This window comes from Malaya genurostris, chromosome 2 (genome assembly GCF_030247185.1).
Source record: "Malaya genurostris strain Urasoe2022 chromosome 2, Malgen_1.1, whole genome shotgun sequence".
Lineage (NCBI taxonomy): Eukaryota > Metazoa > Arthropoda > Insecta > Diptera > Culicidae > Malaya > Malaya genurostris.
Genome location: NC_080571.1, coordinates 193,227,902 through 193,252,661, shown reverse-complemented (window position 1 = coordinate 193,252,661; position 24,760 = coordinate 193,227,902). Strand labels below are relative to the sequence as shown.

Genomic DNA, 24,760 nt, shown 5'->3' with positions numbered 1-24,760 from the left:
AAATCCAAGATGCTCAACCGTGATCAATCAACTATCCTAACGAGAAAAACCTTACATTTTATTGCAAATTGTTCGCATATGTGAATCGACTTTGCAAAGTCTAGGAAAATATAAAGAAATTGTTATGTTTTGACAAATTGCAGGATGATATGGTCAACTGTAGTAAGATAATTTAATTTTTTTTATTATGCTTGGTGTAAAAATGGACAGAAACCATAATTTTAAGGGGTTAAGGTATTTATTATTTTTCTATTATTTATGTGTTGAATGCCTAACATTTTAAGAATATTGTGTCCAAATTTCAAGTCGATATGAGAATAATTGCCGAAGTTTATACCTGTCGGATTTTTATATTCTCCCGACCCGAGCGCGATATTGTCACCTGGCAAATGTTTCGCTCTCTGTATAATACCAAACATATACCAGTTCTATTTAAAGAAATTTTAACGCAAGTACAAACGTTCTTATACCGAAACTGTATATTTGGTCAGTTTAGAGTAGAAATTATAGTGTAGCGGTAAATATTGTATCAAGCAGACGTACAATGCTTAAAGCGATTTCTCCACAATTCATGTTTTTAAAGTCGTTGCCCCTCATAACCTCATAGCTACCGGAAGTTTTGAGCACTATTTCTGTGCATAATTTAAGAGGTAATCCTTTCTTTGATTATTTTTTAATTTTACAATAACAAATTGACCGATTTTGACATGAAAGCGTTTCACTTTACTGTGGGGCACAATTTCAAAATTTACCTTTCTGCTTGACAAGCGATAAATAAATTGTTGCTACATGCCATCGATTCATTCAGTAATAGCCGTTCAACCGAGAAGGTTGTGTATGGAAGCGTACAGTTTGATAACGCTGGTTGGTTTACACGCGTTGGATGCGACAACGGTTGAACTACAGGTAGAGACCTGTTGGCAGCAGCCGTTAAAACGTAAAATCGTGCTGCATAAGAGAGCCCTAGTGCTGGGCCAAGCTGGTGAAGGAAACAACAAAGGGCGTTTCCCAAGCTCTACCCAGGCCACAATATACAGCCACAAGTGCTGAGCAGGAGAGTGCAAAGGCACATTGAAGAAGAAGAGTGCAAAGGCACACAGAAGCAGGAGAGTGCAAAGGCACACCGGTGCGAAGGCACTTCGGTGCAGAAGCATATCGGTGCGGAGCACAAGGAAGAAGGAGACAAGACAACTCGGTCTTTCCACTGCCATACAACACGCAGGTATACACCGGTGACCTGCGCTGGTTGCAGCTGGCGAAGACAAAAGTAAATCGGAAATCGAGTGGTGCTGGATGTCAGGTAGCAGTAGCATCACATCCAACAATCAGCATCCAACAAGAACATCTAGAGCAACGAGGATCTACACGGCAGTGCAACGGAGATAGACAACAATTTCAAGGTAGAAGTTTTTTCTTTTCCTTTTGATTGAGTACTGTGTAGTGTTGGTTTCATTTTTTATTTTAAAGTTTGATTAAAAATTTTAATGTGATGGATGAATCCATGGACGTAAATCCTAGCATGAATCCTATACCCCCACGAACGAAAAAATATCAGGAGAGCTCTTCTGGGCCTTGGATAGTCTTTTTTAGACGTATATCAAAGCCATTGAACATTTACCAAATTTCTAAAGGTTTGACATCACGATACTCTTCAATCAAAGAGATCATAAAAGTAAATAACGATAAAATTCGTGTTGTGGTAAATAATTTGAAACACGCGAATGATATTGTCTCTTCGGAACATTTCAATAAAGAGTATAAAGTTTACATACCCTCCAAAGATGTCGAAATTGACGGTGTTGTTACCGAAGCGAGTCTTTCGGTAGATGATTTACTCAAGCATGGTGTTGGTCGTTTCAAGAACTCTATGCTTGAGGGTGTGAAAATACTGGAGTGCAAACAACTGTACTCAGTAGTTTATGAAGAGGGAAAAAAAGTTTATCGCCCATCAGACTCGTTTCGAGTGACATTTGCCGGATCTGCGTTGCCGTCCCATGTCTATGTCGATAAAATTCGCCTCCCTGTTCGGCTTTTTGTTCCAAATGTAATGAATTGTACGAACTGCAAAAAATTCGGACACACAGCTACTTACTGTAGCAATAAACCAAAATGTATTAAGTGTGAAGGACCTCATAAAGATAATGATTGCAACAAGGAAATTGAAAAATGTATTTATTGTGGGAATAGTCCTCATGATGATATTTCAGTATGCACTGCATTTAAAGTGCACAAAGACAAAATTAAGCTTTCTTTAAAAGCACGGTCTAAGCGCACATATGCAGAAATGCTTAAAACGGTCATTGATGTCCCCCCTTTGGAAACCGAAAACGGGTTTTCAAATCTAGAGGAACCAGAGGACTCTGACTCTGACGAAAATAGTGAAGGTAATTCGTTTATCACTACCCAAGGGTCAGTTAAGAGAAAGAAGTCTTCCTCCAAATTACCAAAAAAGACACCTAAAATTTCATCTTCAAAAAAAGATCCCCGTGTTAAACAAAAAAAGTCAAAACCAAAGACTGTGCCTCCTGGTTTGTCAAATTCACAAACCAATCCAGGATCTAGTATAGAAAAAGATAATAATCCAGTGGGCTCCATTTCACAGCCACCAACAGGATTACTGAAGTTTTCGGAAATTGTTGAATGGATTTTCTCAGCATTCAATATATCTGAACCCTTAAAGACCCTCATAATGGCATTCCTTCCAATAGCTAGAAATTTTTTGAAGCAGTTATCAGCTCAATGGCCAATTGTCTCAGGTTTTGTATCTTTTGATGGATAATTTATCACCCGCCGCAAATGATACAATCACTGTCCTGCAGTGGAATTGTCGAAGCATCATGCCAAAACTTGATTCATTTAAAATTTTATTGCATAGTCAAAAATGTGATGTATTTGCTTTATGCGAAACATGGCTTACTTCAAACATAGCCTTAAATTTCAATGATTTTAACATTATACGTCTCGATAGAGACTCTCCGTATGGTGGAGTGCTTTTGGGAATTAAGAAATGCTGTTCCTTTTATAGATTAAACATCCCTTCAACTTCTAGTATAGAAGTTGTTGCTTGCCAAATAAACATTAAAGGCAAAGATATTTGCATAGCTTCGGTTTATATTCCTCCAAAAGCACAAGTTGGACAGCGACAGCTTAATGAAATGGTTGAAGCCCTTCCTGCTCCACGATTGATTCTGGGGGATTTAAATTCGCACGGAATGATGTGGGGTTCCGTTTACAATGATAGCAGATCATCTTTAATACAAAACATTTGTGACAATTTTAGCATGACGGTATTAAATATGGGTAGCATGACACGGATCCCAAGACCTCCTGCACGCCCAAGTGCATTAGATCTATCTCTTTGCTCAACATCAATTCGACTAGATTGCACCTGGAAAATATTGCCTGATTTACACGGTAGCGATCATTTACCAATCATCATCTCAATTAGCTGTAACAAATGTATTGCTAATTCAGCTAGTATTCCATATGATTTGACAAAAAATATCGACTGGATTAAATACCAAAGTAGAATCTCTAGTATTTTGAATTCAATGGAAGAGCTCCCTCCACTTGAAGAATATGACTTCCTCATTTGTTCGATTCTGGAGGCAGCAGAACAATCCCAAACTAAACGCTTTCCTGGGCCAACGACTAACAGAAGGCCTCCCAACCCCTGGTGGGACAAAGAGTGCTCAGAGGCTAAACTCGCAAAACAAAATGCTTGCAAGACGTTTCTAAAACGGGGAGGAGGAACTCCTCAGAATTTTGAAAAACTTATGGTTTTAGAAACCAAGTACAAGAGCATACTTCGAGCCAAAAAATGTAGCTATTGGAGACATTTTGTCGAAGGTTTGTCAAGAGAAACCTCAATGAGCACTCTTTGGAATACGGCCAGACGAATGAGGAATCGTACCGTGGGCAATGAGAGTGATGAATACTCGAACCGATGGATATTTGACTTTGCTAGGAAAGTTTGCCCAGATTCTGTTCCTACGCAAAGCATTATACGGGAATCTCCTCCAAATAACGGTTTTATTAATAACCCATTTTCAATGATGGAATTTTCTATAGCACTCTTGTCTTGTAACAATAACGCCCCTGGGTTGGACAGAATTAAATTCAACTTGGTGAAGAATCTGCCCGACCTCGCAAAAAGACGTTTGTTGGAATTGTTCAACAAGTTTCTTGAGCAAAATATTGTTCCGCCTGACTGGAGACAAGTGAAAGTTATCGCCATTCAAAAGCCGGGGAAACCAGCTTCCAATCACAACTCATATAGACCCATTGCGATGTTGTCCTGCATCAGAAAATTGTTCGAAAAAATTATTCTACGACGTCTCGACACTTGGGTCGAGACGAACGGTTTGTTGTCAGATACTCAGTTTGGCTTCCGCAGAAATAAAGGGACGAATGATTGCCTTGCATTACTTTCGTCTGACATCCAAATTGCCTTCGCCCAAAAGCAACAAATGGCATCTGTATTTTTAGACATTAAAGGAGCATTTGATTCAGTTTCCATTGATGTTCATTCAGACAAGCTCCACCAACATGGACTTCCAGCGGTTATAAATAATTATTTGCACAACCTTTTGTCAGAGAAGTGCATGTATTTTTCACATGGCGATTTGACAACATTCAGAATTAGCTACATGGGTCTCCCGCAAGGCTCATGCCTCAGTCCGCTCCTCTATAATTTTTACGTGAATGACATTGACAGCTGTCTAGTAACCCCATGTACACTAAGGCAATTGGCAGATGATGGCGTGGTTTCAGTCACTGGGCCCAAAGCTATTGATCTGCATAAACAATTGCAAGATACCTTAGATAACTTGTCCGTTTGGGCTGTTCATCTTGGTATCGAATTCTCTGCGGAGAAAACAGAGTTAGCCGTCTTTTCAAGAAAGCATGATCCTGCGCAGCTTCAGCTCCATATGATGGGAAGAATGATCCAACAGGTTTTAACTTTTAAATACCTCGGGGTGTGGTTCGATTCCAAATGCACGTGGGGAGGACACATTAGGTATCTGATAACGAAATGCCAACAAAGAGTAAATTTTCTTCGAACAATAACAGGATCTTGGTGGGGTTCTCATCCGCAAGATCTAATAAAATTGTATCAAACAACGATACTTTCAGTGATGGAATATGGATGCGTTTGTTTTCGTTCCGCTGCAAACTCTCATTTTATCAAACTTGAGCGAATTCAGTACCGTTGTTTGCGAATTGCCTTAGGCTGCATGCACTCGACACATACAATGAGTCTTGAAGTTCTGGCGGGAGTTCTTCCATTAAAAGATCGATTTTGGGAGCTTTCATCACGCCTGCTAATAAGATGTGAGGTGCTGAATCCCATGGTAATTAATAATTTCGAACGACTAGTCGAGCTTCGATCTCAAACAAAATTTATGACAGTATATTTTAACCATATGTCACAGGAAATCAACCCTTCAAGATATATTCCTATCCGTGTCAGCATCCTAAGTGCCCCTGACTCAACTTTATTTTTCGATACATCCATGCAGCGTGAAGTGCGTGGAATCCCGGATCATCTACGCTCGACGGAAATCCCAAAAATATTTTCAAGTAAGTTCAGGCATATTGACTCTGAGAAAATGTTTTACACGGACGGATCGCGAATTGAAGAAGCGACAGGGTTTGGTATGTTCAACAATAATGTTTCGGCCTCATTTAGGCTTCAAGAACCTGCATCTGTTTATATAGCAGAGCTAGCAGCAGTTCATTATAGTTTGAGTGTAATCGTCACATTATCTCCAAACCATTATTTCCTCTTCACAGATAGTCTGAGTGCAATTGAAGCCATTCGCTCAATCGCTGCTGGCAAAAATGAACCGTTTTTCTTGGGTAAAATAAAACAGTGTCTGAACGACATATTGAATAATAATTATCTAATCACTATAGTCTGGGTCCCGGCTCATTGCTCCATTCCAGGCAATGAAAGAGCCGATAATTTAGCCAAACGTGGTGCTATTGAGGGTGAAATTTATGAGCGACCGATTGCTTTCAACGAATTCTATAGTTCGTCTCGCCAAAGAACACTTGCCAGCTGGCAAGCATCTTGGGATAGAGATGATCTGGGTCGGTGGATGCACTCAATTATTCCGAAAATATCGACAAAAGCATGGTTCAGGGGACTGGATGTGAGTAGGGATTTCATTCGTGTGATGTCCAGACTCATGTCCAATCACTACACGTTAGATGCACATCTCCTTCGAATTGGGCTCTCCGAGACTAATCATTGTGCTTGCGGAGAAGGTTATCGGGATATTGATCATGTCGTTTGGACATGCGTGGAGTATCGTGATGTCAGATCTCAACTAATAAATTCTTTGCGTACCCAAGGTAAACTATCCAATATCCCAGTTCGAGACATTCTTGCTTGTCGTGACCTTTCATACATGAAACTTATTTATCATTTCATAAAGAAAATTGGAGTTTCAATTTAATAAAGGCCCCTTTTAAGACTTAGTTCTGATCCCAGCTGCGTCCATGAGTTCAACCAATAGCTAAATTAGAATAAAAATTATGTAATGATACAAACAAACTCGAAACAGTTTATGAAATTATCAACAAAATGTCTGAAAATAACAGCTTATTTTATAATTTATAGAAGTTAATCGTTTGGTTCAAATAATATTTCCGAGTAGATTTCATAATTAATGACGAGTTACCTAAGATGATATTTAAGCTATAAGAGAATATGTTTTAATAAATTCAAAACGTTGTGACTATGTTAGAATTAAATTAGGATAAGAATATTATGTAAAAGTGATGCTACGGCGAAGAAAAACTTATGTAAACTGCCTTAAGAAATAAACGTATTTATGGAAAAAAAAAAATACATGCCATCGAAAATATGGTCAGTAATTTATGATAAAATATTCAGTTAAATGACATAACCACAAACAATTCAAAGTTAAGTTTTCTGAAATTCAACGAGCATTGAAGAGGAAAACTCATAAAGCATGTCTGTATATTCTATGTCCGCGATGACGGTTTTAAGGTAGTAAGCGACATTTCATTTCTGCATCATCTACTGGCTAAGTACAAACGGTTAACACATGGTATACATCGTTCATTCTAGGCTGCGCAGTTGTTTACCCACCCGCCTTTTTATAGCGAAAAAATGCGTTTCCCCTTTGAAGAGTTCCAAAAAAGTTGAAAAATGGAAATTTCGATGAACCCTCCCAGATTTACATGGAAATACGAGGTCTGTTCAAAAAGTACCCGGAGTTCTCATTTTTCTAAAAAAATATTTATTTATTCGTCTACATCTATATGGTCCCCTTCAAAGTAATCCCCCCTAGATATAATACACTTATACCAGCGTTTTTGTTAAGTCTTCGAAACACTCTTGATAGTCACTTTTTGTAATGCTCTGTAGCACTCTCAGCGATTCTGCCTTTATCTCTTCAATCGATGAAAAACGCTGTCCTTTCAACTTTGGGAACAGGAAAAAATCACACGGAGCGATATCTGGTGAATAAGGAGGTTGGGGCATGATTAAAGTCTTGTTTTTAGCCAAAATCACGAATAAGCGTATTTTATATAATATTCCCCGAACGTTGCACAAAAATTTCGTCACAGAAAAACGCAATAGAATGCCGTTTTTCATACGAATTAACTTGCCTCCTCTAATAGAAAATCCGATATATGATTGTGGCCGCTATTAACATTGTATATTTATTCAGTTGAAAGGTCAATCTATTTTCGATTAGTTTTGAAGGATTCGCTTCATGAGACTCTGTATAAATCTTTCAGTCCAGAATTCTAAAATCCTTATATGCGTGTCCATTTCGATAAGTAACTGTACGTTTTTATAAAAATTCATACACCATTAAATTTCATATTATATGTTCTAATACGTGGTCTTTATGACAGCCTAATGTAACACGTTTTAGGTCGCACAATAGCATTTTCAATGGCAATGATTACTAGTGAAACAAAGACTTCATTCACAAAGAAGATAAAAATATTTATTTTTCAAATACAACAAAATTTCAAAAACTGTTCAGTAGATTCTTCGCTATTGATACTTGAGAGAGTATTTGGAACAATCTCATGACGCGAGAGTAGAGATAACTCATCAATAGAACCTCTGCTTCATCGGTAGCTGAAACCCTTGGATGAACACATATGCAATAGATTTGTTGTTGAAATTTAGGGCAAGCAAACTGCTATGCTTAAATTCATTGTGTAATTTATTATTATAGCATCAAATTTGTTAGTTATGCGTTTCTTTCGAAAGTTTTCTAAAACAGATTTTGAAAAGAACTGACACTGTTTGTATGTATGAAATAAGCATAAAAAAATAAAGTGAATCAGCTGTTCGCTAAGCTCTCATATGTCGCAAATGATTAAGCATGTAGACATGTTTTGTAAATCTACAGTGCAACTGGACGACAGTAGAAGCACATGTAAACAAGTGCCTAAATGTGCAATGGTGTTGGAGCTTAACGAAATCATATTTATTTGAAAGTACTTGTTTGAATGATACGGAGCAAATTAATATTTATACTAGTATAAAAATAATGTCGTTTGTTTACTTACCGAAATATTTTGAAATACTCAATTTTGCTGTGGTTTTGCTTTTTTCAATATACTACACTATTGTTCCGAATGCAATAATTCAAATCAAGAAAGAGCTTTGAAGACTTATGCCAGGTAGGGATGATAAGTACAAACATACTTCAAAAGTCTTTGCTTCTTGATCGCGACCGTCTGCTAGGAAACTCAGGAGCCATGTTGATACATAAATTAAATGAAGTTACTTAGTTTGTCATAAGAAAATGCTGTGAACAATTTTCCGTTTATAACTCTTTACACTTTGCTCTGGCACTTAATACAACTTTAGCACTTTTCAATAAAAAAAATAGTTCATTCTATTCTGTTGAATCCGTTTTGGCTTTGTTTATTGCACTGGTATTATCGGTGGTATGTGGATTGTAGAGATACTGTAAAAAGGGAGACGGTTGCGCTAAAAATAATAACAAGAACAATTACTCAATTCTCTTCCTAAGCTGCATTCTCTATCTTACTTAGCTGAGATAGCAAGTACTTATTAGTACAAATATATTTAATTATTTCCTGAGATAATTTCTCCCGTGCTTCCAATCTTCGAAGAAATTGATAGCATACGCTACCGACGAATGTTGAAGATAATTTTCAGTTGCCTAGTATGTCTCATTTATTGAAGTTCAATCATAAAAATCTAGTCCATTGATACTAATGAACCCATTCATTTGAATTTTATTCGTTCTTCTCTTTGCTAAATGGTGATTTTTTTGCTGGTATATTTTTGGCAACATTGTTTTTGACAGAAAAGACCCGTGAAACGTGTCTTGTGTCATTGTCAAACTTGTTCGGTTTGATCTATAATTTAATCATGAATCGTCCTTTGGTCTATAATTATATCCTGATTGGGCGTTGGCAAAGTTGGTGGAAGATTCTTTTTTTTATCGCAAAATTTTGTTCTGCGGCGAAGTTCATTTTTGGTTGAATGGATACGTTGATACGATTTTTGGTTGAAACAAGCAAAATTTTTTGCATCTGGAGTGAAGGCCAGTCAGAAGCATTGCAAGAGCTACCCTTGCATCCCAAAAAGTCACTGTTTGGTGTGGATTATGGGTCAGCGAAAGTGTGCCTAAATTGGACCTTGGGCCATCTAAAGTGAAACCGCGGCCAACATTTGCATGAAATCATCTTCAAACAATAAATTATATTGATCGTTCTATCGATTCCAATAAAAATTTCACCATTTTCTCATATTTTTGTGTTTTTTTTTTAATCAAATCCTATACCTCCTAATAAATCACCCTTTAGAATGGAATAAACTTATATGAAATCATTCTGAATGGATGTTTCGACAACTCTATTTTGTTCACGACCTAGAAAAAAATTCATTTTTTCATAATTTTTGGTGTGTTGCATCACTTTGAATGAGTTTTTTTTATTTTCGCACGAAACTATGATAATAGTCTTTATTTCATTTGTGTTTCGCGGTTTCTTGATACTGAGTGATTGTTATTCCTTGAAATACGTTGACATAGATTTTTCTAAATAAAAGGAAAACCATCGTATTACATTCCATTTGTGGAATTTGGCCTTCTGTTTCAACAAACTTCGCAGCCGATTCGTATTGTACAGAATCATTGCATGGCTGGTACTACGAGAATACTGACACTAAGAATTCCCCAGTATGTTTGGAAAATGAATGCAAAATAGATTTGAATTCAAAATATAATAACATTGTACCTGACAGTACTGTAAACGAATAGCTACTATATGTTGAACAGTATAGAGTGTTCTCTATATTTTCAGCATAGATAAATTAAATGGCGTACTTGAAAATTTACTGAAAAGAGTATTGGGTGGAGTACTTTAGTTTTGGTTTATTTAATTTCTAAATTCCTTTGAATCTAAATCCTAAGAATCATATTTGTGTGTAGCCAAGTTGGGAATGCCATTTCAATATACCTGCCTGTAGTGCTTGTAGATCCAAACAAAAATAAAACGCTGTGGAATGTAGTTCAATACGTTAAAACAACTCATATACGATTTTTATTAGTAAATACGAAGATCCCATTGTGACCTATATATATCTAAAATTCGATTTCTCGGTTGGTTTATATATGTTACAATGAATTGATTGTTGTTATATTTGAATTATAACTTATGCTTTGCATGTAAAACTTAATCATATAAATAACTACACACGAAATGTAGCTGAGTTTGATATTAAAATTTACTGTATGAACAACAGATTTTTGAATTTCAATAATCGATAGTTCATGCGTAGTATTAGATGTGGTTCTTTGAATTTGTTCGTGTTAAACCCTTTGAAGACGGTTTTATCTACCAGATCACATGATTAAAAAAATCAAATTATGCTATCAAGTTACACTTTTTATTTAATTTTGTAAAATGCCAAACAGTGAAGTGCATGAACCCCTAATTAAAATATTGAGCTAATTTTTTATTTGATGTCATCAAAATGTTTTTTGCCTTTCTCTTATAGCAAGGTTATGCAATCACTGTGAAACCCGACTTTTTTTATTTAATAGTATAAGTTTAAAGACACTGCTTTTCCGGCTGCTCAGCCACCAATGGAAGTTTACCATCAATGTCAACTTCTCTTTCTGAGCAGCCTAGGTAGCCGTGTAGTGTCGGTAGCGAACCCCAACTGGCTAACAGTAACGCTACGGTCTACCTGTCCCGGTGCTATAAGTCCACCAAACAGGTAAGCCGAGGGCATCCGACGGAATTATTTCAACCAAGAATTGATTCGCTGGTTTCCTGTTCCATGTCGTAAAAGGTCACTAAAACGGAAGCTGGCAAGTCAAGGTGTATTTCCGTGCCGATAACTGATTGACTGCAGGAACCTAAAAAAAATGCAGTCGTAAACGGTATATTTATGGACTTTATTCTTGTGGAGCTCAAAATTTCGTATCACAATTAGACTGACTAATCGAAGGCATAGACATGTCTATTCATCGGAATATTTGCCGTACAACCAAACTTCACCGAGCGATGACATAATGTTCATATTCTTCATATTATATGAATTCCAGGGAAGCTAAAGGCATTAACTGTAATTTCATTTCTATTTAATTGCTCTCATACAAAACTTAGTTGTTTATAGTGTTGATTCATCACGCTCCCAAGCGTAGTATGATATCCTATATAATCTTTCTTATTTTCCTTAAACACTGACAATTACGGGTCGTTTATTGGTTCTGCAAAGCAAATAGCATTCGGTAAGTCTTGTTGAGATTGCTATGTATTCCACTCAAGTATCCGAGTTTCGAATGCAGAATGATGTAACTATTGCATTTTCATCTTACGAGACAGGAACTCATGAGATGGATGATCACCCGCCGGTGAGAATTCGGATGCTGGAAGTTGTCAGTCATCAACTATCTCAAACGATTTGGCTAGAGCTGGTACCACGAAAGAAAGATCAAGTTTTATTACTGTCAACTAGTTAGATAAAGTACAAAATAATGTGGGCTGCATCCAAACATGTCAGCTACTGGCTACTTAGCCTGTTCAGTTTTTTTTTCGTGTGATTTGAGTGAATGCGATTACGGTACTTCATATCATCTGATATATAAGTGTCCCGTATTAACGCAACTACGTATCCGGGTTTTTGGTACTCCTACAGGAATGACTCTGTGTATCGGGAGCTAAAATTGAAGGATATTCTATCGTTTAGCAGATTGTTTGGCATCTATTATGGGGTGCCAAATTTACTTCTGCTCATACATATTGTGAATCGTTCGGCATTCTTTCGGGAGAGTAGAATGGTGTCGCTTTCGTAAAATCTTTTAAATTGAATGTGCATTTTGATACCACCTTACCCACTTCACAATTCCCTTCCATGTTACTTTTATCCTTCCATTAGGAAAATGATGAGAAGCCATGGCAAGGCAAATAACTACACGGAGAACCCTTCGATCATAAAATTGCGATATCGCAGTTTTTGATTTTTGCGATAGTTGATTTAACTAATTTCTTTTTGATTCAACCAATATGGTTTTTGATTTGCATATATTCAAGTAGTTGAAAAATATGTTGTTTTGAATGCTGTCAAATGCCGGAGACAGTTGAAAGCAAAACAATAATCGCAATGCAAAATCAACAACTTTTTTAGTTGAAATTTTTTCGCGTCGCTTCAAAATGTCAATGAAAACAACATCGATGGTTAAAGCGTTTGGTGAAATTGTGTTCATTTAATTTGAGAAATTTATGATAACAAGTGTTTATCTAACAGCGGTGTTGTGATAAAGTTAACCTTGTTTAAGATGAAAAAGATTTGGTGACACATTAGAAAATGTTAATGAATGATCATCTCGTAATCTTTCAGGTATGCGCAAAAATTTTATGCTTCAAATTCGATCATTATTTACTTCCTGCAGACTGTTTTACTTCCAGCTGTTTGTTACCGATGATGATGTTCATGCATTAGCAATAAAACGCTTTTTGACATGAATTTAATTTATAAAAGTAACAGGAGCGAAGGGTTTCAAACACACAGAACGCGCTGCGATTGAATGGCGCGTTTGAATTGCCGTCGCAAAGTTCCGATTCCCAGCAGTTGATGCACCCAAGTTCATATAAATTGACTAAAATTATCAGTGCATAACTTTAGTTCAACCGTTTGAAGGCATCATCTTTCAATACTCATTTTAGGTAAATTTAATAATTTCGCTAATTTACTCGCCCCTCCGGGCACTTTTGCTGATTAAAAACGTTTTGCTACATCAATCATTTCCGATCGAATCAGAAGTATATTTTTAGAATTTAGATCTTTACTGATCTCGACTTGACATGATCATGATCATACAAAAAACAAAATGACTTAGAGATCAGATCAGTTCTGATTTCGTAATGATAATTTATTCCTTGGTTAAGATCACTTGAAATCAGCAGTGATCGGTGGTTTTACCATCCCTAATGATAATACATGTCAATATAAAATACTGTTTATATTTTAACAACGATATTTATTTCATGAATCTCAACATTCCGAATTTATTTCAAATAGAAAATAACGTGTATCAGTAAGTATATTTTGATTATTTTCGCAAATCAATAACATTGTTAGAGTTGATTCAACTATTCGCAATGTCTAAAACAAATAAAACCGATTTATTTTTCAACTAACACAATTTTGTTTAAATAACAACACCAGTTATTTCAACTAAAATATTTGTTGAAATTGAAAGGTATGTGTCCTCACTAATTGACAGCATTTTTTTTTCAACCCTCGTTTCTGCCAATCGAAAAACAAAAATGACAGTTTAGTTAAAGCAACAATCGATTAGTTGTACCAAATTTTAACCAATCGAATTCAGAAAATCAACTAATATTCTGGTTGAAATGGGATCGCGGGTGGTTCCGTGTAGGAGAACGTGCCACTTGAGCAAATTAATTCTGAATCGTGATTACTGATTTAATGTTTACGCACTTGAGGAAAACCTCCTGACTAATAAGATATATCATGTGAATGTGAATGTGTAAGTTCAACTTCGGATAATATCGTGCCATGGAGAAGACGACTTTTTTTTAAACAAACCCTGATAACAAATTGTTGTCTTTTCTGTTTGTATAGAATAAATTAAAGAATATTGACATAGCGTTTCATAGTGGAACCCAGATAAAGAGAGTTTCTTCAATTATAGTATTATTAAGGTACACTGTTCACACGAGACGAGACTCGGTAAAGAGAAGGATGCATTCTGAGTTATTAAGTTGGAAGGTCCTATACAAAACTTCAAAATTTAATCCGGATTCCACTTCCGGTTCCGGAATCATAGGGTGTTTTAAAAATTTGATACCGTAACATAAAGCGGTGATACAAAAAACTGAAAAAAAGTCTATGCTGGCCTCGAAACTACTTCAATTGGTAGCCATTATCAGTAGCCAAGCAATCAAACTGATTTCGGCTATCCTGGCTCCCGATTTCCGATTTCGGAAGCACCGAAAGTAGTGGTAATATATTCCAAAATTGACCTCACTTACTTTTCTCCGTGATGGCTTGACCGATTTTCCCAAACTCAGGTTCAAATGAAAGGCCTTGTGGTCCCATATTGAATTACTGAATTTAATCCGGATCTTACATCCACTTCCGAAATTACAGGGTGAAGTTTGTTGAATTTTTTTTTATAAAAATTTTTATTCAGGCCAATTTGCATATATATAAGCTTTACGCGACCGATTGATTCATGTTTTTGTTAGACAATATTATTTTTTTGTTGTTGGATCTCGTTGTCACCCTTCTTCTAGGAGGAGAGGAACTTATATTTCCTTCTAGAGAAGATTGGAGGTCACTTTGTCCGTGGCTCGTATCATCCATTGCTACATCATTGGAGTTTTGAGTGGTTTCCATTTCCTTGTTTTCATTGTTGATCGCAGTCTTGGGTTGATTGCTGTAGATGCGCTTTGTACATTGATTGCAGTTGATAGTTGGTTTGATGGTGAAAGCGTTTTTTGAAATAGGAGCACTGAATTCACCAGTTTCCGTTGTGTAGCGGTTGTTCTTGTTTTTGTTTGAAGATGTCCTTTTCGTAGTTTCAGTGCAAGGTTTGCCGTAGTGTGCGGGTTGTTCACAAAACTGACATGTAACCAGTTGATTTTCATACGTAATCAGCGTTTTACACGGATGTGTCCCGTCTTGATCACAAATGATGTAGGATGGAATTGCTTTACGTAGTTGCATACGTACCACTCGCACGCCATTCCGGATACCCGGGAAAAATTTCCGCCATACTTCTCTTTCGATGGAAAGAATTTCACCGTACTGCGACATACTTTCCCGAACAAGCTGACAATAGGCAAAACTATCAGCTTTAGTGCTAATGAGAAATCTAATGTCTCAGATTGTTATTAGAATTGGACTATTCTATCTACGAGTACAAACTCGTGTCTAAGAGTTGTTGCGGAAAAGTTATATTTTTGGGTATGGTTACCTTATATTCAATCAATACTGATTTAATAAAATTAATTTTCGTCTTAATTACCATTTTAGAATGTCCGTGGATCAAACCTATTCTTCTAATGACCCTTTTCGGAGCTGCAGACCCTTACATTCTTTACGGAACTCTGGAACAAATGAATGAAGAATCCAATTCGTTGTTAATTAGTCATGCAACAAATGGTACAACGGATAGTAAGAATTGATGTTTAGTTGATTACCAACACAGCTCGGAAAAATATTGTGATTTTACATCTGCAAATAAATGAAGCGACGAATTTCACGTAAATTTTTATTCAAGAACATATAAAGTTGTGTGGTTTGAAAATTACAAGGCATGGTATCGAATGAAATAAAAAACAAAAGATCGATACCAACAGCGTGGCTTGAGCCGAGAAACATTAGATCACAAAGCACGCCAGTTATTCGACTGAGGCACAGAAGCACATATCTGCTTGATGAATAATTGATACATATAAACCCATACAGTGGCACTTGGCAAACGAGTGCAATTTTCACCTGTAAAATTCAAATTTGTTGTCGGTGAAGTAATCGAAGTACACTCGAGTCACAGGTGTATAAACCAACAATACATGTTTTTAGAGCAGATTGCATCGAAGAATCATTGATGATTTTCTAGATGATCCTGAGTAATTGCTCTTAACTGGTGTGTTACTCATAACTATCCACATAAGACCAAATTTAATGAGCACAATTGGTGATATACCATAATTTGAATTTATGTAAATATTCTGGCAAGTGACTAAACACTACATAGGTCCTCGTAATAATCATGTCCATAGCAGGGCTTTTAATTTTGGTTTGTGTATCCAAACTATTCGATGTTTTTATTTTGTTTGTTTCCAAATATTCTTTACATCGTCGAATGTTGCATCAAAAAATTTGTGTAATATTTGCTCACTACTACCGAAAGCAAGCGTAACAATACTTATACTTCAGTTAGTTTTCATTTTCATTTTGGATACGGAAATCATTTGTTCGATAGGTACGGGTTCTGTTGCTGGATAATTCTTTGGGATGATCAATAAACTATTGTAATACGGTGGAGAAGCATCACCATGATTGTGGCATTTATATCTGTTTTCATATAGTTAGAGCCCATTCAACGACCTAGTTGTGCTGCTAACCTAATTGCGAGCGAAAATACCACACTTTTGGAACTCTCTTATGCATCCCACACCATAATGAGACGATATCAACATATCTATTTTGAGCCTTGAATCTCACTTTTCTTGTTATCATTGGCGCGTTTTTTGTTTGCCTCTTCGGGTGCTTCTGCCATTCATTTGATGTTCTGACTAGACCGGGAGCGCATTTTCCACTTCAACAAATCTAGCGAATACTGGTCTTTTGCCTAGGGTGCAGTTCCATTTCCTGAGCTAGGCTAAAAACTCCAGGAGCTATGGCATGTCATTTGGAAAATTACCTGATGGTGCGCTCAACTAAGTATGATATAAAAGTAACAAAGCAATTTGCTTTTCCAAAGCTTAAGGAAAATGATACAAATGATGGACTGCAAGAAACATAAATAGGATGAAAAAGTGTAATGAAATATATGAATGTAGGGTAATCATACCTATATTCATGCCTGTTTCTGCATTCAACTTAATTACTTCAGTTTTTGAATTACAGCAAAATTCAAGATTCAAGATTCAAGATTTTTCACGTTCGTCTCATGGTTGAAGTCAAGTAAATAAATTTTGAGTCAATTTCATGAAAGTACGCTTAAATTAAAAAATATACCGATCGAATTTTTATTGAATGCTTACGTACTACGTTCTCGGAATACAGCGGTTTTAAAATAAAATTTACTAAAAAAATGTTTTTTTTTTCTATCGACTTAGGATGTTTTTGAATTTATTCAAATAAGAAGCTTATTTTCCTAGAAGCAGTCTATGTTATGTTTTATGGTAATTTTCTTTTGCCTTTTGTTAAATGTTTTTGAAAATTTGAAAGGAATTTTTGTTCGGATTCTTTTGCATACATATCAATTATTCTGTAAAAAATTTGAAGCACCCATTCTTTTTGCAAAAGTTTTTGGGTTTTTCCGAAAAATTGGAAGTTTTGAAATGATTCCCGGAAAAAAGCAAAAAATGATTTCTGTCAAAAAATTAGAAGATTTCCGAAAAATATTCCATTCCTTAACATATTAGGTATGTACTTCAATTTGATTACAACCAGAAATATGAGCGCCAGGTCAAAATATATTGCAATGGCCAAAATACCTCCGTTACTCTACAGAAAAGAACATCACATGATTAGGTTGATAGGTTCGTTAAGGTATGTTATTTCGGAATTGTTACATTGATATGTGAATATTTCAAACTATTCTTCAGTAGATCTACGTTTCTGAAAAATGCATTCGATCTACAAGTGAGTTTCGAAGGATTTAAACTAGATGGTATAAAGAACATACTATTCCTTCATATGCCGATTTTGACAAAATGCTTTCTGGCACTGGAGATATAATGGAGATATAAGTGTCGGACCCGACAAAACGCGTTGTTTTTTATCGCTCAATTTTCCTAGTGATGGCTGAACCCATTTTTATTTTATTTTTTTCGTTTGAAAGCTGTTATTGGATTTTTGATCGCTTCGATCCCGGAGATAATTCTAATGTAATGGTATTAGTGATGTATGAGAAAAACACTCTTTTTTCTCCGCTGGCAGAACCGATTTTAATAAGCTTCGGCTCGTTTGAGAGACACTATTGAGTAGTGGATCATGTTGTTTGAAGACCAAATGGCTGTCACTTCGAGTTCCGAGGATGTAATGGTATAAGTGCCATAACCAACAAAACGCGCTTTTTCTCTCTTCTCAATTTTTTCATAGATGACTGAACTGATTTCGATAAGGTTAGTCTCGTTTGAAAGCTTCTATTGTTTATTGTTCATTGAACAGGTTTGAAGTTCAAATGGCTGTCACTTCGGAAATATAATAATATCAGTTACATAAACAACCAATCTCATTACCGCTTAACTTTCTCAGATATGGGTGAACCGACATCAATAATTTTAGGCTCGTTCGAGACTAAAATTGGGTTATGGATCGATTTCATTGATCATATGACTGACAGTATCGAAGACTTAACCGTACGTAATCGATAAATCATTTTCTTTCTATCATATTCATATTTTAATTATTTCAGAGATTGTCCTATGATCACGTTCCAACGTATTATTGCTGCACAGATAAAAATATTTGTGAATTTACATTTATTTTCATGCACATATTTAGAGCAGGCAATGGAATGAAAAGTTACATTACGAAACTAAGCGGTTGGTAAATATACAGTCTTGTTCAATGAAAAACTAAATGAATTCTAATGTAATTTTACATCAATCATGGTTTTAAATCAGATTTTCGTTTCAACTTATGTCTATTTCATAGTACTATCGGTTTACAGGTCGTGTAAGTTTCATTTTTCCTTTCTGTGTGATGCATATGCTGAGCATGCTTTGTGAACTATCAAAATCAAGCCCAAACTAGTGCCAGAAGTTATCTTTACAAAAAATGCAAAACATGTTTTAATGAGACTGTATCAATGACAGGCACAAAAAAAAATGAAATTTACACGACATGTAATTCAATAATACTTTGAAAGAGCCATCAATTGAATCAAATATGTGATTGAAAATCATCATCGATGAAATAGTAAGTTAGAATGCCTTGATTTTTCAATGAATTATACAACATATTTTTATTTGCGCTTAGTTCTGCTTTTAAAGTATATTGAAAAGTATAGAACTGAGGAGTAACTTTATATTCAATTTCCTGCTCCAAGTATGTGCATGAAAATAGATGTAATTATTTTTATCTGTGGACGAACAACCAATTATCTCATCAGTAGGTGGATTAAAAATAGGTTTTTTTTTATATCGTATTATGCTAATCGAAAGTTACTAAGGATAAGACAAGTTAATCGTAACAACTTTTTATGTAAATGGAATTCCACAAATAGAAGAAATCGTGTAAATTTACGTCTTCGACGTAAGCACACAATATTTTCGTGTGTTCAATATGATGTGATTTTGAAGTTGATCCAACACATGATTCATACGTTCTGAATTATTTGCATATGTTGAAGCATGTAATTTTCCCATTCATTGTAGAAGACTGGTTAATTTTCAGCCATTTTTATAAAATCCAGTGATTTGTATTTTTTAGTTATGAATAACTTGGATTTAGACGTTTACTTCGTTATTAAGGCAAAAGTGAAAGGAGCAACGAGTGCAATTGCATTTGTTTTCATTGGTTCATGGTCTTCCATTGCCATTGTTCCACAGTCATAGGTATGAAAAATTAGAAAATTACTTTAGTTCTAACGATTAAACAATCCAACGGCTAAGCAAAATTGTAATCCAACAATTAAGCAATATTGTAAACAATATGCTTTGCCATGTAATACTGTAAAAACAGCTTCCATATTAATGCTAGCTTGCGTATTCAAAATTCTGCAACTATACAAGTTAAATAAATAAAATATGAGCCAAATAATACAAATATTCCAGCATATTGCCTTTCTTCTCTGAATTATTTTATTGTATTGTATTGTTCACATTCGAATTGTTTATTTTGCCCAGACTTTCACATACTGGTGAATATCTGGGAAATACATTATTGATTCAATCTCGTCATATTACTAATTTAATTTTAACTTCTGCTATTAATGCATTATTGACTCAATCTCGTCATGTTACTAATTTTGATTTAACTTCTGTTATTAATTATGAGTTTGGTACAGTCAAAACACTTTCTTATGCGTTTCGTTGTTAGAATACTGCAGAAGTTGGAGAATGTTTCGAAACATTAAAAATAGTTCAATAACCATGTTAATTAAAAAAAAATATTTACATGTACATCATAAAATTATAATCGTCCGCACTATTGTGCAGTATTCGATTGGCCTAGAAGCATTGTTGAATGTACATCCATGCCAACTGATTTCTTGTGTCACATCAAGAAAAAGCAATATCTTATTGATAACCTGCAGATGTTAAATTACACTTTACTCAATTTTCATTGAGGACAACCAAATAAAACACACACACTAGGATATTTTTTTCCATTCACTGTGTGTGTCAATTCATATAATCTTCCGATTGGTAGCACGGGAAATTGGTAGCTCCGTTGATGTCATTTCTGTGATTCCGATTGTATGAAAACATGCATGTATTGGTAGCTACTACTAGCTAAATGTAGCTTTTTCTTGGATCGTATAGGGAGGAAATTTTCCAGCGACATACTTGATAAATATTTGATGGGGTATATGTAACCGTGTTATTTCTGTAGTACGATACTTGAACTATTCGTGCTGAAAATCTAAACTGTTCTTCCAAGAATTTAAAAAGTATCACAATTACCATTGATTGAATCTATGTACATTTACTGATAATTGAGCATTTTTTTTAAAGATTTACACATCGAAAGTTTTCACAGCAATCGTTCCGCATAGCCACGAAGAGTGTGGGTTTAATCAATTGTTCTTTTTCCGTTACCTTGGCCTCTGCCACCAGGTCAGCCTTCCCCAGCCCACGATTGTGCACTTTGCTCACCAAAAATGCTTTGCTACAGGATGTACAAAAAGAAAAAAGTGGCCAATTCCGCATGTAAAATCGCACCAAACTTTTTCTCAGTACGATAAATACTTTACTATCACTTTTTTCTTCGCATTCTGATTCGCTTTGCAAGCAGGTTGCCTGGTGGTATATTTTTTACACTACGATTCACACGGTTGGAATTTTTCAGCCTGGTAGAGGCCACTTTTACACTCCCCGAAATTTTCACCATCGATTATTTCAACGAAATCGAACTCTAGCTGCAAATGGGCCATCTAATCCCGGCCAAGGCGTGCTCTTCATCTTCACTTCACAGGTTTCAGCCAAATAATGGCTATTTTTACTGAATTTCGACCGAATTATCGCACCACTCGAAATTTTCACATCTACTCTTCGCTACGATGATAAAAAGAATCAATGAAAAGCTCTTCGTTCATCGCGCAAGATCCCCGTGTCGCGCTACCATGGCTGGAGAGCTTTTCTGTTAGTTCGACGATAATACTTGCTTCAGGATACCCAGGTAGCGGGTTTTTGTCATCGATAGAGAAAACATTTTTGTAGTTTTGTAAGATATATGTGTTAGAAAAAATAACAAAATTTTTTAAATAATACTGATTTTCGTTCAAGTTGAAACTACAGGTGACGATGGATATTTACAATCGTTTCCTCAAAAATTGAGATTTGAATGAATTTCTCGCACTATTTACAAGTGTACTCCTCGATATGTTCGGTGCAAATGTCACAATTAACCGTGCAACACCATTTGAATTTACAGTTACACTGCCAACTTCGAATAATCTGGTGCGTATTATAGCCTCGTCCACAGCAGAGCAGGTCACATTTGTCTAGTGAGGATGATGTACGGTTGCATTGGCGCCCGCTGGTTCCCAGGATACCGGAAACAATGTCTCGTTCACAATAGTTTGGTGACGGTTGCAAGTAAACCAATTCCATTCTCTTTGGTTTTTGACTGTTGACACTTGTGTGTTGCAGTTTACCTCTTCTAAAAAAAATTTTAACTGACAAATGAATACTTATCGTATGACATGCAAGGAAACCTTTTCAGAACCAGCTGTAACTGGTCTGCATCATTTCCTACCATAGGAATCGCCTGAACCATTTTCGCTTTGCGATACTTCTTTATCATGACGTCCCCTATCGTTTGAAACGAAGGTAGACTTTTCCAGCAGGTTTTCATTGCGCATGAGCCGCTCACACCGTGGCACTTGCATTCCGTCCGCAGCAACAATTTGACAATCTAAAAGTGGAAATAAAATGAGTGATTACAACTACACTGCCAAACCAAAGATGAATGAAAGATTTTACGGTAGATGGAGAAATATGCGGATTTATCATAAAACATGAAGTTATGGAATCTTTAACTTCGTTTCAATTCATTGAATAGTTAGTATGTATGATGCGAGCTACTACACTACAACTAAACAGCAACGATCATTTACGCTATCGTACGTCGAGCTTAGAATTTATGCTAATTTTCGTTGTTGCTAGGTTGATTTCTTGAGTGTATTCCCTCCAATTTAAGAAGATTTTAAGGTCGATTCCTACCTCTGCCTGATTACAATTGTTTCATTCATTTAGTGTTTTCAATTTGTTCCTCATTTGGGTATTGATAAGACCAAGTATATAAGTAAGCAAAAGTTTTTTAGGCGTTTTATTTGAAATAGTTCGATTTTCTTTTTAATTTACGCGATGATCGCGTAAAAAAGCTTTAGGATGATGAAGGAATTTTTTTTATACGTATACAAAATAATACAATATGCTTCAGTGAATTGAATTTTCTTAAATGTACATTACGGAGTTGTTTGGTTTCGCAGAATCAAGTTTTAAGATCGGAGGCATCCAAGAATCTGCAAATAAGAAATCATACTGTGGTAATGTCTGTGGAGGTGTTTGTCCATTCAAAACCTCTTTGGAATATAGGCCTTGAGGTCTACCAACGAAACCGATGACATTAGTGAGTTTCTTTTTTGTCGTCCATACTCGTGGTATAACATTCAATTAATTGAATAATTGCGATGAGTTATGAGATAGTGCTTATTCGTCCAAAAACTACTTGGAGTATAGGCTTTAAGATCTACTAGCGTAACCAAGATCAAGATACCAGCATAACATACTGCAATAATGAACTTATTGATCACGGTATGTACTTGTGATTCCAGTTACAGTTTAGAGGTTTATTGTAGGTGCTCTGGGTCACCCAAAAACTATCTGGAGCTCAGGCTCCCAGATTTACCACGACAAGGAACTGCGTTAATTAACTTTTTGTCCTTATCCAGACCCGTACCCACGATTTTGTTTCGGGAGGGGCCCTCAGATAAAAAAAATGTTACTAAAGATTACTTTCTGTTAAAAGGCGTACCTAATTTTCGGTGCGCCTTTTACCAGACACGTTTTGCGCCTTTTAACAGACGGCCTTTTTAACATACACTTTAATATTTTCCAAAGGAACTATCTTTATTATATATTTAAATATTTAAATTTGTGACTGAGACCAAGAGAAGGTTATAGTATTACAGAACTAAATGTTTACTGTCATGCCATTTCAGTCGCACATGTTCGATTCATGGAGAACGGAAAACATCTTCTATATTTGTAGGTCATATCAGTTGATGGTCATACAAACTTACTGTGGCTATACAGATTTCGGTAAACGGAACCCTAAACCGTTGATTTTAACCATGGTAGTGATGCTCATGTGCTTCATGTATACTGGCATTGAGGTAGTCCTTCTAAAGTATGCTTTGACAATTTCAGAAAACCGGCATCTTTCCAACCCACAGAGCCTCCCTTCCAGCAGACCCTGTCAGTTTGGAGCGTAATCAATCTTCAATTCAGCAACGCCATCGCACGGCATCACATTCAACACATCATATCAATTGTATGGGTGCGCAGTGCTGCTATTTTGACGAACGAATTTGACATTTCTCTCCCCTACTTCTATGTACGAGAATCGATGCGGACGCTCCTGAGGGCGCCATGCTCACAAAAAAGAATGTTGACAGTGGTTTCTATGGGAAATGTAAGAGCTGGTTATCTTGTTAATATGATGTCTTTGATTCCAGGCACTCTTCAGTCCATTGTCGATTGATCATTTTGTTCTCTGGCGTGTCATAATTTATCCAGCCATACATGTACTTGAAGTGCACTTGCGTTCGTAATCCAGCGGGATCCAGCGGCAGGATGACTTTCTCGTCTGTTGAATCCTGCCCAACTATGACGAGCTCGCACACTTTCTCTTTCCGGTCTTTTTATAATTGTCGTTTATTTTGCCCCGGATTTAACTTCCATTTTATTTAGTTTTGATTTCTGGAGGGGCCAGGGCTCTTCAGGCTCCCTCTCTTGGTGCGTGCCTTCAGCCCATACTCGTGATACCACATGCAATTAGTTGGCTTATTGTGAATGAACTACGCCATCCAAAAACTGCATGCTGTTCAAACCGTAAGATCTACCAGAATAATAAAGTGCATTAAAAACTTTATCTTCACGCTCCATACTCGCGACTCACTGAAGTCCTTGGTTGACTGAAAATATTCCTAAAACAGATCAGAATAGACAAGCAAGCAATATTTAGCTCCATTGCAATGAGCAGTATAGAAAAATCATACATAAGCAACTGATTGCTCGTGAGAAACATGTAACAGATCGACTGAAAAGTTCGTATCGTTTC

General features: G+C 36.1%; 2 protein-coding genes across 26 annotated transcripts in view; both read right to left on the bottom strand.

The window, feature by feature from the left end:
* LOC131432971 (trichohyalin) overlaps window positions 1-21,493 on the bottom strand; it is an 82,000-nt gene extending 60,507 nt beyond the window's left edge. For 15 of the 23 annotated variants that reach the window (XM_058599643.1, XM_058599646.1, XM_058599653.1 and 12 more), the window contains exons 1-2: window positions 20,878-21,493; window positions 8,569-8,972 (exon numbers count right to left, since the gene is read on the bottom strand). The gene's annotated coding sequence lies outside the window, so the exon portion shown is untranslated. Of the gene's footprint in view, window positions 1-8,568; window positions 8,996-20,760; window positions 20,842-20,877 lie in introns of all 23 variants that reach the window. The other 8 variants (XM_058599637.1, XM_058599638.1, XM_058599636.1 and 5 more) reach the window with 8 other exon arrangements.
* A 99-nt stretch (window positions 21,494-21,592) lies between these two features.
* Window positions 21,593-24,760, bottom strand: part of LOC131432977 (protein Wnt-2) — a 74,609-nt gene continuing 71,441 nt past the window's right edge. For all 3 annotated transcript variants that reach the window (XM_058599665.1, XM_058599666.1, XM_058599664.1), the window contains 2 exons: window positions 22,131-22,330; window positions 21,593-22,075 (listed from right to left, as the gene is read on the bottom strand). In XM_058599665.1, the coding sequence (XP_058455648.1) occupies window positions 21,772-22,075; window positions 22,131-22,330 (504 nt within the window). In that variant the 3' untranslated portion in view covers window positions 21,593-21,771. The remainder of the gene's footprint in view (window positions 22,076-22,130; window positions 22,331-24,760) is intronic.